At 34.1% G+C, this 17,263-nt stretch overlaps 3 protein-coding genes and 1 non-coding gene across 6 annotated transcripts; 3 read left to right on the top strand and 1 right to left on the bottom strand.

Annotated features, from left to right (window-relative positions):
• LOC18610825 (floral homeotic protein PMADS 1) lies at window positions 4,634-6,896 on the top strand. Of its 2 annotated transcripts, none has more exons than XM_007046714.2 (7): window positions 4,634-5,023; window positions 5,129-5,195; window positions 5,283-5,344; window positions 5,463-5,562; window positions 6,091-6,132; window positions 6,242-6,286; window positions 6,397-6,896. In XM_007046714.2, the coding sequence occupies exons 1-7, from the start codon at window positions 4,836-4,838 to the stop codon at window positions 6,565-6,567; spliced, it is 675 nt and encodes a 224-aa protein (XP_007046776.1). In that variant the 5' UTR covers window positions 4,634-4,835; the 3' UTR covers window positions 6,568-6,896. The 2 variants fall into 2 exon arrangements, with proteins under 2 accessions (XP_007046776.1, XP_007046775.1); XM_007046713.2 differs by having other exon boundaries at window positions 5,460-5,562.
• Window positions 8,095-12,667, top strand: LOC18610824. Of its 2 annotated transcripts, XM_018126572.1 has the most exons (7): window positions 8,100-8,419; window positions 8,582-10,288; window positions 10,397-10,451; window positions 10,585-10,733; window positions 11,131-11,217; window positions 11,902-12,030; window positions 12,219-12,667. In XM_018126572.1, the coding sequence occupies exons 1-7, from the start codon at window positions 8,345-8,347 to the stop codon at window positions 12,348-12,350; spliced, it is 2,334 nt and encodes a 777-aa protein (XP_017982061.1). In that variant the 5' UTR covers window positions 8,100-8,344; the 3' UTR covers window positions 12,351-12,667. The 2 variants fall into 2 exon arrangements, with proteins under 2 accessions (XP_007046772.2, XP_017982061.1); XM_007046710.2 differs by lacking the exon at window positions 12,219-12,667 and having other exon boundaries at window positions 8,095-8,419; window positions 11,108-11,217.
• Window positions 14,549-16,432, top strand: LOC18610823 (leucine-rich repeat receptor-like protein kinase PXC2). The gene has a single exon (XM_007046707.2). The coding sequence runs from the start codon at window positions 15,091-15,093 to the stop codon at window positions 16,357-16,359; it is 1,269 nt and encodes a 422-aa protein (XP_007046769.2). The 5' UTR covers window positions 14,549-15,090; the 3' UTR covers window positions 16,360-16,432.
• TRNAF-GAA lies at window positions 17,152-17,224 on the bottom strand. Its single transcript has one exon. It is a non-coding gene; the product is annotated as a tRNA-Phe (tRNA).

Raw genomic sequence — 17,263 nt, 5'->3', positions numbered from 1 at the left:
GTCCTATACCCATGTATATTGTGTTGACACTAAAAAATAGACGCAAAATTAATAAAATAATTACAATTTCAAACAAGAAGAATTTTTTTTATAGTAGATTAGTTAATTCCTTGTATTAATATATATTATATATAATAAAAATTAGGATTGAATAATTGGACGATTCAATTGGTTTGATCTATCATACATAAGAATTAAATGGACAAAATATTTTTAAAAAATCAATCAGAATCAACCAAATATAAAAAAAATATCAATCGAATCAATTATCCAATTAATTTGATTGGTTCGATTTTGGACTAAAAGAATCAAAATTTTATTTTATTTTGATAAATTATAATATTAAAATTTATTAACTTTATTCATAATTATAAAAAATGAAATGAAAATTAATAACAAAATATATTTTATATAAAATTAAAAATAATATATAATATTAATTTAATATTTTAGTTAATTCAATTCAAAATTTTTAAAATAAAAATATCAAATAAATCAATTGAATCAGACTTTTTAAATTTAATAGACTAATTGAATCAAATCATTTTATTCAAATCGCATTTAACATTTTTAAATCATCAATCCGACTCAATTTGACTTATCCCTGATAAAGATAATTCATTGCCCACGACCAAAGTTTCTGCCCTAGCTACCTTCAAACAGCCTGTTTCATATACGACTACACCCATTGAAAGAAACAGAGGAAAGCATTGACAAGGCTGCTGTAATTGATCTTTACTTGGGTAGGTAAAGCATTTACTCACGTTTAGCTAATAAAGGAAAAACAAACAAAATTCGATTAAATTACGGTTAATGTATAGTAAGTATATAACATTTATATATTATCATTTAAAATTATAAAAAATAAAAATTTGACCGAGATAATAATATTTAATTTATAAATTTTATGTACGAATATAAATCTGTTAAACTATTTTATTTTATTTTTACTTTTTACTGATATATGTTGTTGGTAGGAAATTTAATAAAGAAGAATGTTTATTATAAGACATGAATGGGTGCAATCTTTGTGAGTACTAAGAAAAAATTTGTTCAAGGATTAAAAGCTGAAAAACGAAATCCTCTTGATTGGTCGCAAACCATCTGATTTGGCCCTCGGGAATTGGATTTAAAGAGAGGAAAATGGGAAGAAGTAGGCCATGCCATTGCACCCCTAGGATTCGAAGCTGAGGAGAGAACTTGACATAGGAGCTCAGAAAAAGAAGAGGAAAAGCTTTGTCAAGACATAGGACATGATTGAGATCTGAGATGTGAGAAGAGCCTGGATATGGGCAGAGCCCTAGGGGGTGTGCCTACACCCTACTCATTCATGTCCTTGTACAAAAAAGCTAATAAACTTAAAATCATTTTGAATCTTATTAATTTTTTAAGAAAAATATTTGATGTGATGTATAGTGTTTATATACATAATCAAATCATCAAATTTTAACATTTTATTAATAAAATATTATTTTAAAAGAAATAAAATGTTAATATTAAAACTTAAAATCATTTTGAATCTTATTAATTTTTTATTTTTTAAAATAATATTTTAAATATCAAGATTTGGTAACCTAATCATTTATAGAAGTTATACATGGTTAATACATCAAATATTAATTTTTTTTTAATTTAATACAATGACAGTTTATAACTTTTATATAATATTAGGCTACTAAATCTTGATACTTCATTAATAAAATATTATTTTTTAAAAAATAAAAAATAAATATTAAAGCTAGATGCAATTTTAGAATTTTATTAACATTTTATTTTTCCCAAAATAATATTTCATTAATGAGGTGTTAGAATTTGATAGTTTGATCGTATACAAAAATCATATATTATCAATGCATCAAATATTAATCATTTTTTTTATGTATCCTACAACTAACTAGTACATTCTTTAATCTTTGTAGTTGGTCGATAATGAGAAATATCAAGAATGCACTAGGAGAAAAACCCACAAGTTAATAGGAGAAGGTAAACAAGAATTAGAAGAAGGTAATATGGACTTTGAGTTTTGTTAAGCAAAGGGGATTTTAACATTTTGGTGACAATTAAATAGGTTAATTTTAGAATGGGAACTAAGTTTGTATATTTTGTATTTGCTTTGTATCAAGTATGTAGTCATATAAATAGGTGTGAATTTTATCGACGAGGAAGTTATTCAATTCATTGATTAGTTTGGTCATTTATATAATAAGAGGTTTTGGAGTTTAAACATTGATAATTTATCACTTATGTTATTCAAAATGTGAACTGTTGACATGATGAATAATTTTAAAAAAATACATGTTTGCGCCTTAACCTAAAGTTTGTACAACCTATTTATGTCCCTAATTTAATTCACCTAAAAAATATATGAATCTTTTATTGTTGTGTTATTATTGTTAGTACTATTTTATGAGAGAAAATATTTATGCATGAATGGTAACTGTCAAAACAAAAAAAAAAGTAATACTACCGTGAAAAATTGAAATATATATATATATATATAAACAGAAACGTTCTATCTCATTTGGTATTTTTTTATAATTTTGTGTTATGTGTTTCTTAAATTTTTCATATTAGGGTTTAAGATTTAAGGTTTTAATGTTAAAATAATAACATAAAGCTAGTACCGTGACATAAAATCATGGAAAGAAATGCACCAAACGGTGCATCAGTAAATGAGACAAAAGATTTTTATTCATATATATATATAGCATAATATTCAAAAAAAATCTTAAATTATTTTTAAAAAGTTAAATAAATTTTTATTTTTTTATTAATTTCAATGAAGCCTCTGCATTTTTATTTAAAATCAAATAAATTTTTATTATTAATAATTGATTAATTATAATTAATAAAAATATTTTTTATCATTTTATATCCATGTGACGCTTACGTGATATAGAGATAAAGGTTGAAAAATGTAATTTGATCATATTATCATATTGCATTAATATGTCATATTATTATTTATTATAATATATCAAATCAACATCATAAGATATAAAATTATAAATTTTTATTTAAAATTTTTTAAATAATTATATATATATATGTATAAGATATACGTATGTATAATATGCTGAAAAGGCATTTTTAAAAATAACCCTTATAGATAAGATGTTTTCAAAAATAACCCTCTTTATAATTTCAACTATTTTTAACCAAGTTGGATAAAATTACTCTTAATGAAATTACACATCATGATGTTACACACTATGTACAAAAACATATTTTACACCATGGTTAGGTTGTTACACACCATGTACAAAAACATGTGACACGCCATAATTAAGTTGTTATACGTTATATACAAAAACATATTATACGTCATGTACAAAAACATATGACACGTCATTGTTAAGTTGTTATACGCCATGGTTAGGTTGTTATACGCCATGATTAGGTTGTTACACGGTATGTACAAAAACATGTGACATGCCAGAGTTTGGTTGTTACACGCCAGATATAAAAACATATGATATGTCATGGTTAGGTTGTTACATGTCATGTACAAAAACATGTGACACGCCCTAATTAGATTTGTTACACATCATATATAAAAACATCTGGTACGTTATAGTTAGGTTGTTACACGCCGTGTACAAAAACATATGACATGCTATGGTTAGGTTGTTATACGCCATGGTTAGATTGTTACACACTATGTACAAAAACATATGACACGTCATGGTTAGGTTGTTACATGCTATGTACAAAAACATGTAACACGCCATGGTTAGGTTGTTACACGTCATATTCAAAATTATTTTGTTACACTTTAATACTTAAAATGATATTATTACTTACTAACCAAAACTTCAAATCTTCTCAATTCTCTTCATTTCTTTTGTTTTTTTGATAATATGACACTGATTAAAGTGTTTCTAACATATTTTCATATATCAAAACATAAATTTTCTTATTTAAAACACTTATTTCGACTAAAAATAAAAAAAATTTCTTTGAAAATCTAAATTTATAAATTTTAAATTTTTGAGTTTATTGGTGTATAGGTTTCGAATTGATCCAATTAAAAACTATTTTAAACATCTGTGATCATTTTTACCATTTTTGTTTTATCTAAAACACTTAAAAATCAAAATTTTCAAATAAACATCCACCTAAGCACATCAAAACTATTACTTAGTGTCTTGAAAGTACAAGAAAGATAAATCTGAAAATGCGAGAGAGAAATCAGAGCATAGCAGATGAATGCTGAAGAGAAAAATCGATAAAATTAAAAAGGGTGGGATGATAAGAGAGAAAAAAATTAAAAGCACAAATGAAGAAAAAATTATGATTAATGGTTTAATTTATTTGAAATAATTTGAAAAGTATATTCACCGAATTATGACTAAATATAATTAAAAATAATTAAATTTATTTTAATAATTATTTTTAAAATACCTTTATTAAAGAAAAGTTACTTCTTATAATTTTCTCTACGCTGAATCCTACTTTAATTCTCCCAATGAAGAGGTTTAAGGAAGGGAGGTTGTGTCGTATATCACGTCCTGTCATGGTCAACGCAAAAAACTACCAATCTCACACGTTACCAACAACGTGCCCTAACCTCAAGATGCCCTGTTTCTGTTGGTCCGTGCTTGCTCACTTATTTAGCCAGCATTTTCAGTTACAAAACAAAACACTTTTTAAGCCTCTTTCCCGATGTAGATACCACCCCTTTCCTCTCTTTAGCCACTTCCTTTACCATCTTCTCCCCCTTCCTCTCTTTGAAGGCTATAGCCTATTTGCACCCACCCACAGCTCTCTTAGCTATAGCTGCCTAGCTCTCTCAATCTTGCCTTTTAAGAGTTTTCACGGGAGAAAAAGAGACGATGGGTCGTGGGAAGATCGAGATCAAGAAGATTGAGAACACTACCAACAGACAGGTGACCTATTCCAAGCGGAGAAACGGTATTTTCAAGAAAGCCCAAGAGCTCACTGTTCTGTGTGATGCCAAGGTTTCCCTCATCATGTTCTCCAGCTCTGGAAAATTCCACGAGTTCATCAGCCCTAATATCTCGTATACTCAACCATCTCTGTCTCTTCTCTTTTTTTTCTTTTCTATCCATATATGTATGCCTGTAAGAAATGATATGGTTTTTCTTTTTCTTTTGTTTTAACTTAGGACGAAGACCTTTTTTGATCTATATCAAAAGACTTTAGGGATTGATCTCTGGAGCTCCCACTATGAGGTCACTACGCTCTCTCTCTCTCTTTCTCTCTCTAATGTTTACAGCAGTGCTAGATCTGTAATTGTATGACTTCACATGTTTTGGCAGAAAATGCAAGAAAACTACAGAAGGCTGAAGGAGATCAACAACAGGCTCAGAAGAGAGATCAGGTAAAGAGAGTGCTTGATAATTTTATCAAAACCTAGGGTTCTTTTTTGGCAGTAAAAGTTTGCTTTTCCAAGGCTTTTTTTGTAGCAAAGTTGATCAGGGTATGTATGCTTTCAGCAGGCAAAGGATTGGTGAAGATTTGGACGATCTTAACATCAAGGAACTGCAAGCTCTTGAGGCAAAGATGGCTTCGTCCTTGGAGGCTGTACGTCAGAGAAAGGTTTGAAATTACTGGATTTTTTTTGTTGTACCAAAAATGGATACATATATCTTAGGTTTTCGTTTCTTTCATACTTATATATTCGTTTATTTTTCTTAATATTAAGGTGAAAAAAGAAATGCTGAGAGTTCTAATTGAAAGGGTTCATACATCTTTTAGCCAAGGTTAAGTTTAATTAAATTTTGGTTATGTAAAGCACTTTTGGGTCATCCTCTGAACTCCCCCATTTCCAAGCTTTCATCATTTTGGTAAACCTTGAAATCCTCAACTCCACCCTAGCTCCCAAACTCCTCCATTTGGAAAGCAAGGAGCAAGAACCACATTGAAAAGTTACTCTTCTCTTTTGGAGTGATTTCTCTTCACTGTTTCCTTCTAGTTTGGGGGAAAAAAGGGGGCTCATGATGCATTTTTGCCCGGTCCTGTAACTATTCTTCATCACATTTGGCTCTAAATAGCTGATCAGACCGAAAGGGGATTGTAAATTGAATCATGAAACTAACAGCCTCAGTTGGTTTGTTTTCTTCACAGTACCATGTCATTAAAACCCAAACCGACACATACAAGAAGAAGGTTAGTTCATTGAACAGCATACATTATAACTTCTTTCTTTGATCTAATTCAATTTAAGTTCCTACTAATTTCTGGACTGAGGGCTGCTGCTCTTTTCTGCATTTTGCAGGTAAGGAACTTGGAGCAAAGACATGCAAATCTTGTGCTCGACCTGGTAAGAATCTTTGGGTTGAATTTGCTTTCTTTATCCACCGAGGAATTAGTAGATTTTGTTAACAATACTGATGTTATTTCTTTTTTGTTGTTGGAATGGTTTCATTGAAGGAGGCAAAGCTTGAGGATGGAATAGTTGAAAACGAAGCATATTATGAATCATCAATGGGGCTGGCAAATGGAGCCTCTAACTTATATGCTCTTCGCCTGCACCAAAACCACCAGGTTAATCTTCTTCACCATGGGGGCAGATTTGGACCCAATGACCTGCGCCTTGCTTAGATGGTGGTTCCCTCCCTAGCTAGGTCACCTTTTCCAATTTCTCGGACAATGAATATTGCTAACTAAGATAAACTAGGAAAAAATAATTCAGAGTTCTACCAAGAAATCTCTACAGACATATCCCATCTCTTTCTTATTTGCTCACAGCATGAATGGTCTGAAAGTAGTAAGACTCTCATTGCCTTAATTCTGTGACAACTTGGTGCAACTGTGTGCCCTTTTGATGTAATATCTAAACTTATATGTTTGTTGTATTTGCATTTTATTAAACTCTTAATACTTATCCTAATGTTGCTTATGTTATCATAATAAAAAATTATGTAAGGATCCGTCACTTGTGTGGACTATAAAATTTTGATCGATTTTACACAATTCATGATTATGATTGATTAATTACAATACAATAATTGTAAGAAACATACTAACAATTCAATTTCCCGATACATGTGTTGGATTTGTGAAGCCAGACGGTATATGGTAACAATTAATTAATTAATTAATTTCAATTATATGAGCTTAATTATCAATCTCACCAAAGGATTTGAAGTGATAATTAACGCCTATGAGCTATTGAAGTACTATCCTTTTATTCAATTTATTGAGAAATAACTAGTAAATATTTTTATATATACCGTGGAACTATTTAATCGTGTTTTTTTATTTATAAATCCAATTTTATTATGAGATTCATTAAAAAAAATTACTTTAATTAACATCAAAGTTTCCTTATAGTATTGTCCATTATACAATATAACTAGCAGAGTACGTTGGAACTCTTTGTAGTAATAGCGATTTCTCCTTTTTACCCCTTTCAAAACAGCACCTTAGTGTAACTACATTATGCATGGATGTGCAATATAATCAAAATATTAAACATAACTACAAAAAAAGAAAAATAAAACTTGGCCAACGAACTATAATTAATTTATTAATTTTTTTTAATTTAAATTTTGTCTATCAAGTTTTTTTATGTATATAAAAAAAGGAAACATTTTGACAAAAAATTTTTTTCTTACAATAACGTGAGTGTTACAAAATTTCATATCGAATATATAAGAGAAAGATATTGGACTTACAAACGTTTGACAAAAAAATATCAAATCAAATCCAAATTCGATTCAGATATCATTTTAAGCGTTCTAATAAATGGCATAAAAATGACTCGACCCGTTACGAGAACTCGTGAATTCAAATAGAGCAAATGTTACGAAATCCAATACGAATGGGTAAGCGAGGGGTTCAAAGTTTATAAGCACGAGTGTTACGTACTTTAATTGATTAACATTTTTGAAAGAAAATAATGATCTCACGACATGGGCATGAAATCGCTTCGATTTAAAAATCTAGATCCAAGTCCAGACAAGTTCTTGAGATGTGGATAAAAACTGGCCCAATCAAGATTGGAACTGAGCCAAAGAATTTAAACGGAATCATACGTTTCTCGAGGGCCCTGATTGTAATTTCACAAGCGCGTGACAGCGTTCCCCGCGACCCCCGCGTTTTTGAAAGAATTTCGTGGGATTCGTCCGTTTCTCATACTGAAGGGAGTGAAGGGGCTTTCTCAAGTTCCCTCTTCACACACACCCAAAAAAAAAAAAAAGGAAAAAGGGAAAATTCAAACCTCATTTCCATGGCGGATCCCTCAATTCAACAATCCAAACAAAAACTAAACCGTTAACCGTTAAATCTTTTAATTTTCTTTTCAAAATTTCTAAATTCGTTTCCATTTTTCGTAAATCCAACCACTCCAAAAAAGAAATTCAAAAATTCAATTTCCATGTCAGCTCTGGCTGCCCCAGTTCCTTCTTCGTGGATCCCTGAAGACGATCTCTTATTAAAGAACGCCGTTGAGGTAAGCTCTCTATTCTTATTTTTAACTCAATTTTTCTCAGAATTCAATCTTATTTAATTTTCCTATTTTTTACAACCTTAAAAGGAAGAAAAAACCTAAGGTTACTGCGCATTGATGATTTTCTGATTTTTTTAATTTATATTTTAAATTTGGTAATTACAGTCCGGTGCTTCATTGGAAGCACTAGCTAAAGGTGCGGTTCGATTTTCACGAAAGTTTACGGTTAGAGAATTGCAAGATCGATGGCGTTCTTTACTTTATGATCCTGTTATTTCTGCTCAAGCATCTGCTCGAATGATTGAGGTTGAATTATCTGCTCCTAATTTGTATTTGAAATCAAGTAAATTTGATAATTCTGTTGAAAATGGAAGTGCTAAACGAAAATTGGAAAGTGTTAGAAGATTGTATTATGCTATGAGGAAGAGAACTTGTGACCAACTTGTAACTAACTCTAGTGATGTTAGTTTCCTTGGATCACCAAATGGGAATGATTGCGTCGATAATAGAGGCTGCTGTGAGGAGGCTGTAGGACCCGGCAAGGGTTTTATCCAAAGCCAATTTGGATTCTCTGAGTTAGGGGTGCATAATGGATCAAAAGAGGATGATTTGAAAGTTACTTTGAAGAAGGATTGCTTTAGTGGTAAGGTTGAGAATCTTGAACAGAATGATGTGCATAAGGGGTCTCCTCATGTCATTGGTGAGGTTTCAGTTGAATTTGGACATCCCTCCGATGTTGAGGGAATCAAGCCTTACTCAATGGGATATTCATCACCTCAGCCAGATATGCCTCTGTGGAAAACAATGGAAGATGTTCCAGCAGCTGTAATGCCTATAAATGGTGGCCCCGGAGATAAAGGCCAGGGTGCAGATGGTACTATTGTGCATCCTGAAGATGTGGATGGTAAGAAAGGATGCTCATCTGGATATGATATTGTTCCTTCAGATCTGATGTTAAAAGATGGCTATGAAATGAATAATTCTTCTGCTATCTCTGGTGGAGATTTAGCAGATACAGATGCTCTGTTAAACTTTGATGGTGACACAATGGATAGATCTTGTTATGATAGTGTGAATTCGCTTTTGTTGAATTCTCCTAATGATGTTCATGAAGATGATACATCAAAGGCTAAAGAACCGGAGACATTAGTTGCAGATATGTGTCCTGGTAAATCAGAAGCTGCCTGTCCTGCAAAATTGGATGAAATTCCTGATCAACTGTCACATTCTGGACAGGGTGAGCAGCTAGGTATATCCTGTCCGGAAATCAATTTGCCTTCATCTACATCGATGTCAAATCCTCATTCTCCTGAACTTCATGTGGAAGTGATTTGCTGCATGTTGAACAGTGAGGACCCTGAAATCCCATGCAACGATGGTGTTCTCTTTGATAAAGCTTTTGCTTTATCTGTAACGGAAAAATGTCAATATGTGGGTGGTGACCAGGCTTCATCCTTTGCAAACCCAAAGGAAAATAAAGAAGAACTGAGCTTTTTAGAGACAGAAGATAACCTTGCTCAATGTTTTACTGCTCCCAAGATGGTAGGACTAGATGTTTTGTCAGAATCTAGTCAGGGTGTCAAATCTGAGATTCATGATGGTCAATGTCATATGACTTCCAGACAAGTTCTAAATTCCCTGGTCAACCCATGTAGGTACAAAGCAGCACAAGCATTTCCCAATTTTGCTGCAGATGAGGCAGCAAAGGAAGAGCCATCACATGAATGTAATTACAAAGATATGCCGCTATATACAGAATCCAGTTCCATTGTAGATAGTGTTTTGGAACCTGAAGCAAACCCGTCAACATCTGATCGGGTAGAACATGAAAGCAATGATGATGTTCCTAACTTTTCTGATGTTGAAGCCATGGTAAATCTTGACAATTATGTTCATTAGAGGGAATTTTTTCTTTTTGTTGTCATCAGTATTCATTATCTCTGGGCATTTAAATAACAATCTTTTGATGTTCACTTTCAGATACTTGATATGGATTTATGTCCCAATGATTCTGACTCTTTCATTAGTAGAGAAGGTATGAAGTTCAATTTGCATTAACAATGGTTTAGTTATGGTTTAACCCATATGAGCAGAGTGAAAATTAATCTGTGTGCTATTCACTTGAAAAACTGTTTGCACATGTTGATTAGTTTTCTATGAATCTCTAGTCTCTAGATATCAAGATGAGCATGCCAAAAGGACAATCATTAGGTTGGAACAGTGCGCTCGGTCTGCTATGCAAAGAGATATTGCATCTCGAGGAGCACTTGCTGTCTTCTATGGCCATCATATGAAACACTACATTAAGCAAACTGAGGTACGCTATTTTAGCTATGCTTATTTTTTATTTCATTATTTTACACTGCAGTATGCTGGTAATTGACTTGTTCCTTCTCATTTCTGGAGAAGATTTTATTCTTTTGTTGGGAATGATACTTAATGGGCTTTTGTCTTCTCAATTCCTTTGCCTAAACACTTTGGTGTTTCCCTTGATTTTATCACTCTAATTTTTGGTTAGATTGGTGGTGAAAATGCATATGTTTTTCCATTTCCTTTTTATAGTTCAATGCATGAAGGTGCAGAAGTTTGCACCGCATAGAAATTATAGGTGGAGCTTTATACGTATTGATTTTGTATTGCCTAGTTAGGCACTGATTTCTTGGCTTGAGACATGTAAGATTGTTTTTCTAGTGCAAGCACTCCCTGCTTTGCAGGTTATACTTGGCAGGGCAACCATGGATGTGGATGTTGATATTGACTTAGGAAGAGAAGGGAGTGCCAACAAGATATCTAGACGGCAGGTGGGATATTTTGATTTCCTTGATACAGTTACTTTGCATTTCTTTTGCTGTTTGTTTGTCCTAAGGACAGTACCCAGAGGAGGGTGAGGAAGATTGAACCTTGGACCTGCAACTTTTCACCCCTCGAGGGGTCCTGACCACCTTGCCAAAAGCTTGTGGTCAGCTGTTTTGGGTACTTGCATTTACTATTAGTTGCAAATATTTCCCCTTTTGTTAGAACTAATCTACAAACAGAAGAGCACAAGTTACATTATGACATGGATGTGGTTATCTTTTCAAGGTAGGTTCTGTATGTGTTATGAGGTCAATTGTCTTTGCAGTGGAAATGGCCAAAGAAAATGATTAGTACTTGGAGAGAGAAAGATAGCACGATTACTATTACTACAGAAGTAGAAGGCGACTAGAATGCTACAAGCACTCACTCTTTAACTCTTTTAAGAAAGGATGGTATTGGGTGACCTTTTGTGTTGTATCATATTATTAGAATTCGATTTGTCAGTGGAAACCTTTAGAATTAAATCCATACATTGAAATAACAGAGGCATACTTTAAGGCAGCATAAAATCAAAATTAGAAGGATAAACTGCTAAATTTACTGCTTTTAAGATATCCTTTTTAGATTTGTTTGCTCTTTTACTGCTATCAGATGTATATGAGAATAATTATTCTCATTATTTCTACTAGGCACTTATAAAAATGGAGGAAGATGGTTCCTTCTCTTTGAAGAATCTTGGCAAGAGTTCAATATTTTTAAATGGGAAAGAAGTTTCTACTGGACAGCTGATGGGTCTTGGTTCAAGTAGTTTGATTGAGGTAGGTGTCTTCGCATTTGAAATGGCTGATATCCTTGTGGGTGGGCCCCTTCCAATTCCTTGCTATTTCAGTTGTCCAGCTTTTATGCGCTCTTGAATTCTATTTGGTGATCATAAGAGATTGCACCTATATGATGTACACTGACAGAGCTAGTTGACATATTCTTTTTCTTTTTTCTTTTTTGGCAGATTAGGGACATGGCTTTTGTCTTTGAAACAAACCATAATTCTGTGAAGCGGTATCTGGCAAAAAACTCCCAGAAAAACCAAGAAAAGAAAACCCACTTTGAATGGTCAGGAGCTGAAGAGGGTATCGCATGAATAGGAAGATCTTCTCAAGGGTACCTTTTAAAACACCCTACCTCCTTTTGTAAGTTAATTTTGTTTTCTATAATTAAAACAGTATTCAAGGCTACCCTTAATGATAGGAGCATATGTCCAGATAATTACGTATCAGGTTTTACTGTTATATACACTGCTGACCTTATGTATATAAAAATAGTAGTTGATTCCTCACTTTTAAAGTAGAGGAAAAAATAAATCAAAGAATTTTTTATTAAGTAGTTATGCCTGATTACAATCGATTCTCTTCCTATCATCATTCACCTTTAATGAAATAGAAATCGACATTTAATGTTTCTCAAAGTTGACTACAGTTTAAGGCAGCGAAAGTGAGCAAAAAATGTTGTGGCTGTTGCCATCATTATTCTGTTTGGGTGACATAGGGATCGTACTCCATGCATCGAGTCCTTCCTTGTCTGAATCCTGGTCCAGTGCCAGCGATTCCTTGCTTTCTGCATATAATCTAACATATATCTTTGTTGTTGTTCCTAAACTTTTACTTGCATTGTGCTTTGAAGTTTTCATTGCTCTAATTTTTCTATCAAAGGTGAAACCAAAATTACTCGTTACTGACTTCTTTGATGAATTGTAAATAAGAAGTTGGTCCACCATTTTCGAGAGTTTGTCTGATCTCGCAGCCTCGTACATTCTTGGGCTATTAGATGCAGCAGAATTACTTGCTCGCCCCTCCAAAAGTGAGAAAGTTTGACAAATCTCTAAATGGTATGTGTCTACTTCATCATTGACTTGGTGAACTTTTTCTGTTAATATTCTTTCATCTTCTTGAAATGACCGGGTACCAAGTCTTAATAACACTAACAATAATGTTTAATAATGGGACCCAAAATCAAGAAAGTAAGATCACCTAGCAAAGCAACCTAGCAATGAAAGCCTTTAGAAATTCGTTGACAACCAACAATCTGGCAAATGTGTTGGGTGTACCTAATGCCTAATGGGAGAATCTACATTCTGGAAATGGCATGGCTTTACCTGGTTACCTGTGATCAATTTTTAACCCAGTGGACCAGACACCCACCAACTAGGAAAGTCCTAACAGGAGCATCAAGTAGATGCCACCATGGGTTGGCACTTGGCTTTTGATTCCATAGACTAGTTTTTTGCCTTCTTAATGGACAGCATAATTTTTCTTTTTTTTTTAAATATATCAAACTAATTAGAAACTTGTTTTTAGTTTTGATTTTAACTATTTTTGAGTATGTAGCTTTTCCTTTCAATTAAAGGCATTGGGGGCCTTTTTTTTTTTTATGTTAGGGAAGAGGACAACACTCCTTGCAAGTAGTGCCCCAATGTTAAGCTAAAGTGAAGCACAAATTCTGAACAGAAGTTATTGCTCATTAAATTCTTGGGGTAGTGATAATGAATCTGGAAGTGACACATTGGCACTCAGCATGAGTCATGTTCCTCCACCAATTTTTTTTTTAGAAAAATGGAAAAAAAAAAGAGAGGAAAAGTTAATAATCTTTTGTGTAAAAACAAAAGTGATGTTGTTGCCAAAAAGAAAAACTTTCATGTTATTCATGTACTTGGCAGCATGCAATGAATAAAGGTTTGAAGATCAGATCATGTCACAGAAAGATTTCTCTATTTATTAGTGTCACGTTTTTCTATTTTCTTATAGCTATGAATGCAATGCAGCAGAAGATCTCTCTCTGTAAAAAAAAAAAAGAAAAAGAAAATCATCCGTACATTTGACAATCAAATCCAAAGTGATAATAATAATAATCAACCCACGAAATTAACATCGATTTTTTTTTAATTTCTTTCATTAGTTTCATCCTATTCTTTCCTTGATAATTATAATAAAAAATTGTGGTAAGTTTATATATGACGAGATTAACATTGTGTCTTTAAAAATTAATTTATTAAGATGTATAATATTTGTGTTTATAAGTGGAAGACTCTTTTATCGTATCAACTATTGAATTTTCCCACATCTCTCTTAATTTCGGAATATCTTTATTGTAAATCGAGTCACCTTGATTATTCTATTTGTTGCAGTGCTTGACGCAATACGGGAATCGAATCCGAAATGATTTTGATATTACTTTACCAAACCTGGTATGCTCTCGAAATTGAGTTGAAATTAATCTTAATACCATTTTGTTACGATAATTATGGTTTTTTTCCCCCAAAACTAACTTATCAAAGCGTTCAACACCCGTATTAATGAAATCAAGAACCTTCTCTTGCCGTATTTGGTGCCGAATTCAATAACACAGACACTAGATGAAAATTAACAAGGAATAAGACAGCTCAAATCTGGCACCAAACGTCACAGTATAATCATTCAAGGTGTCGACATTGCAAGCTTTAGAACAAAAACATGAAAATGAAAGCTTCCTCTCTCTCTTACCAAAACATTCAAATGATCCAAATTTAAATACGGGCATAACAGAGCATTCTGACACTTGCCCGTGAATCCACTCACGGAAAGATCTCTATTTCTCTATTCTCTCACCCCTCAAAGTGGCAGAAACGTACTCCAAACCCACCTCCCACTTGTCTACCCCTGCTTTCTGCTCTACTCGCTTCTGTCTGTGCCATGGTTTTTCTCTTTCTAAATGGACGGCCCTGATTAACTCGGTATTTCAGGCTCTTTCATGATTAATCTCTGTAACTAATCCAAGCTTCCTTTTATCTTCTTCTTCTTCACTTACCAGCTGAACTGCCCTTACAATTCCTTAGTGAAAAATAAGAAATGGGTGCTTTTAATTTCTTTGTTTCTTTGCTTGTTATGTTGGTTGTTGTTACAAGACTTTTACCCGGAGCAGAGTCCAAGACGTATTGGGAAGATATACAGGCGTTGGAACAACTGAAAAATGGAGTCGACCGTAACTCGGTGAATCCTGGTTCTTGCTTGAGTTCGTGGGACTTTACAGCAGACCCATGCGACAGCCTCTTCAGTGAACGTTTCACCTGTGGTTTCAGGTGCGACCTTACGGTTTCTGGGTTAAGCCGAGTTACGGAAGTTAGTCTTGACTCAGCTGGGTACGCTGGTTCTCTCTCTTCCGCTTCCTGGAACCTCCCTTACTTACAAATTCTTGACCTGTCAAACAATTTCTTCTCCGGGTGGATTCCAGGGTCACTCTCCAACCTGACTCGGTTAACTCGACTCGGTCTTTCGAGGAACACATTATCCGGTGAGATACCTGCTTCGATTGGGGAGTTGTCGAGCCTCGAAGAACTGTACCTCGATAACAACAACCTTCAAGGACCTATTCCTACGACTTTCAATGGTCTTGTTAGCCTGAAGAGGCTCGAAATTCAAACAAACAACCTCTCTGGTGAGTTGCCCGAGCTGGGTTCACTCAAGAACCTTTATTTTCTTGATGCAAGCAACAATGCCATTTCTGGGTATCTCCCTACGACGTTCCCTCCTTCACTGGTCCAAATCTCCATGAGAAACAACAAGATTGAAGGCACCATCCCTCAAAGTCTCAAATATCTGAGCTTTTTGCAAGTATTGGACCTGAGTCACAACGAACTCACCGATTCAGTCCCTTATTTCGTTTTTAACCACCAATCTCTCCAACAACTCACTCTCGCATTCAACTCCTTTACGTCTGTACAATCTCCTCCTAATCTAGGCACCCAAAGTGAGCTCATTGCTGTTGATTTGAGCAACAACGAGCTCCAAGGCTGGTTACCTCCCTTCTTGCCACTATTGCCAAAGCTGTCAGCTTTATCCCTGGAAAACAATAAGTTCTCGGGCATGATCCCAGCCCCGTACGCATTGAAAACGATCCTGCCTGGATCCGGAATTGCCCCTTTTGCAAGGCTTTTGCTTGGAGGGAACTACTTGTTCGGACCAATTCCGGGGCCCTTGCTGTCTCTCAAACCAGATACTGCAAATGTCAGTCTTGCTGACAACTGCTTGATAAGGTGTCCACTGCGTTTCTTTTTCTGCCAAGGTGCTGACCAGAAATCTTCAATGGAATGTAAGAGATTTAGCCCTGTAATCCCTTGAATTACTATGCAATTATTTACAGCAATGTTTTTTAGTAGAATACATTCTCCCTCATTTTGTTCCTTTTGGGTTATCTCCTTCCACCATTCTTCTCTGTTAGTGTCGGTTTCTCAGTGGGAAACCCAAATTTTCCTTTTAACTTAATGGACTTAGCAATCATGGGAGTGAAAGGTTCTAAAACAGAACATGATCAAAATGAAAATCAAAATCAAATGTACTAGATTTTTTATGTCTATTCTCTGACAAATGTATGTTTTGCCCACGTGGTGTTATGGGACGTGGGCTATACGCGCATAAAAAACAGAGCTTGGGTCCTGCTTGTCCTTTAGGCTCAGCTAGGTCATCCCTTTGGGCCCAAATGAGAGGCCGTATTGCACCATTTTGTGGCTTGGATGGCATTGGTAAAAACCCAAAGTATTGCACCATTGCATCCATGTGTTTAGTACCACAAATCTGCCTTGGATCAGGAAAACAAGAGGAAGTTTCCCTTTCTGGAAACCCAGTTAGTTACCCAAATAAACATTTACTATGGACAAGAGACTTTCTTTGCCACAGTGTTGGATTTTGTTTAGGGAAATGAATGATCCAAAGAACTAAAGCAGTAAGCTGAGTCCAAAGTACCTGTCCAGACATAGTATTCCTTCGTTTTCTTCTTCTTCTCCCTAAAAACATTTAATGGTTTGCAGCAGATGAAAATTACATAACTGAAAGGAGTACGTAAAAGGTGAAATTACATAACTAAAAGGTGTACAAAAGTGTTTCTCAATCAAGGTACAAAATTATTTGTAATTTTGCGGTGAGCGTGGATCGAACACGCGACCTTCAGATCTTCAGTCTGACGCTCTCCCAACTGAGCTATCCCCGCTTGAATTTTGAAGAAGTTTCTCATTGCTTTTGTTAAACG

The sequence above is a fragment of the Theobroma cacao genome, chromosome 1 (genome assembly GCF_000208745.1).
Source record: "Theobroma cacao cultivar B97-61/B2 chromosome 1, Criollo_cocoa_genome_V2, whole genome shotgun sequence".
Classification (NCBI taxonomy): domain Eukaryota; kingdom Viridiplantae; phylum Streptophyta; class Magnoliopsida; order Malvales; family Malvaceae; genus Theobroma; species Theobroma cacao.
This window is presented reverse-complemented; position numbering and strand designations above follow the sequence as displayed.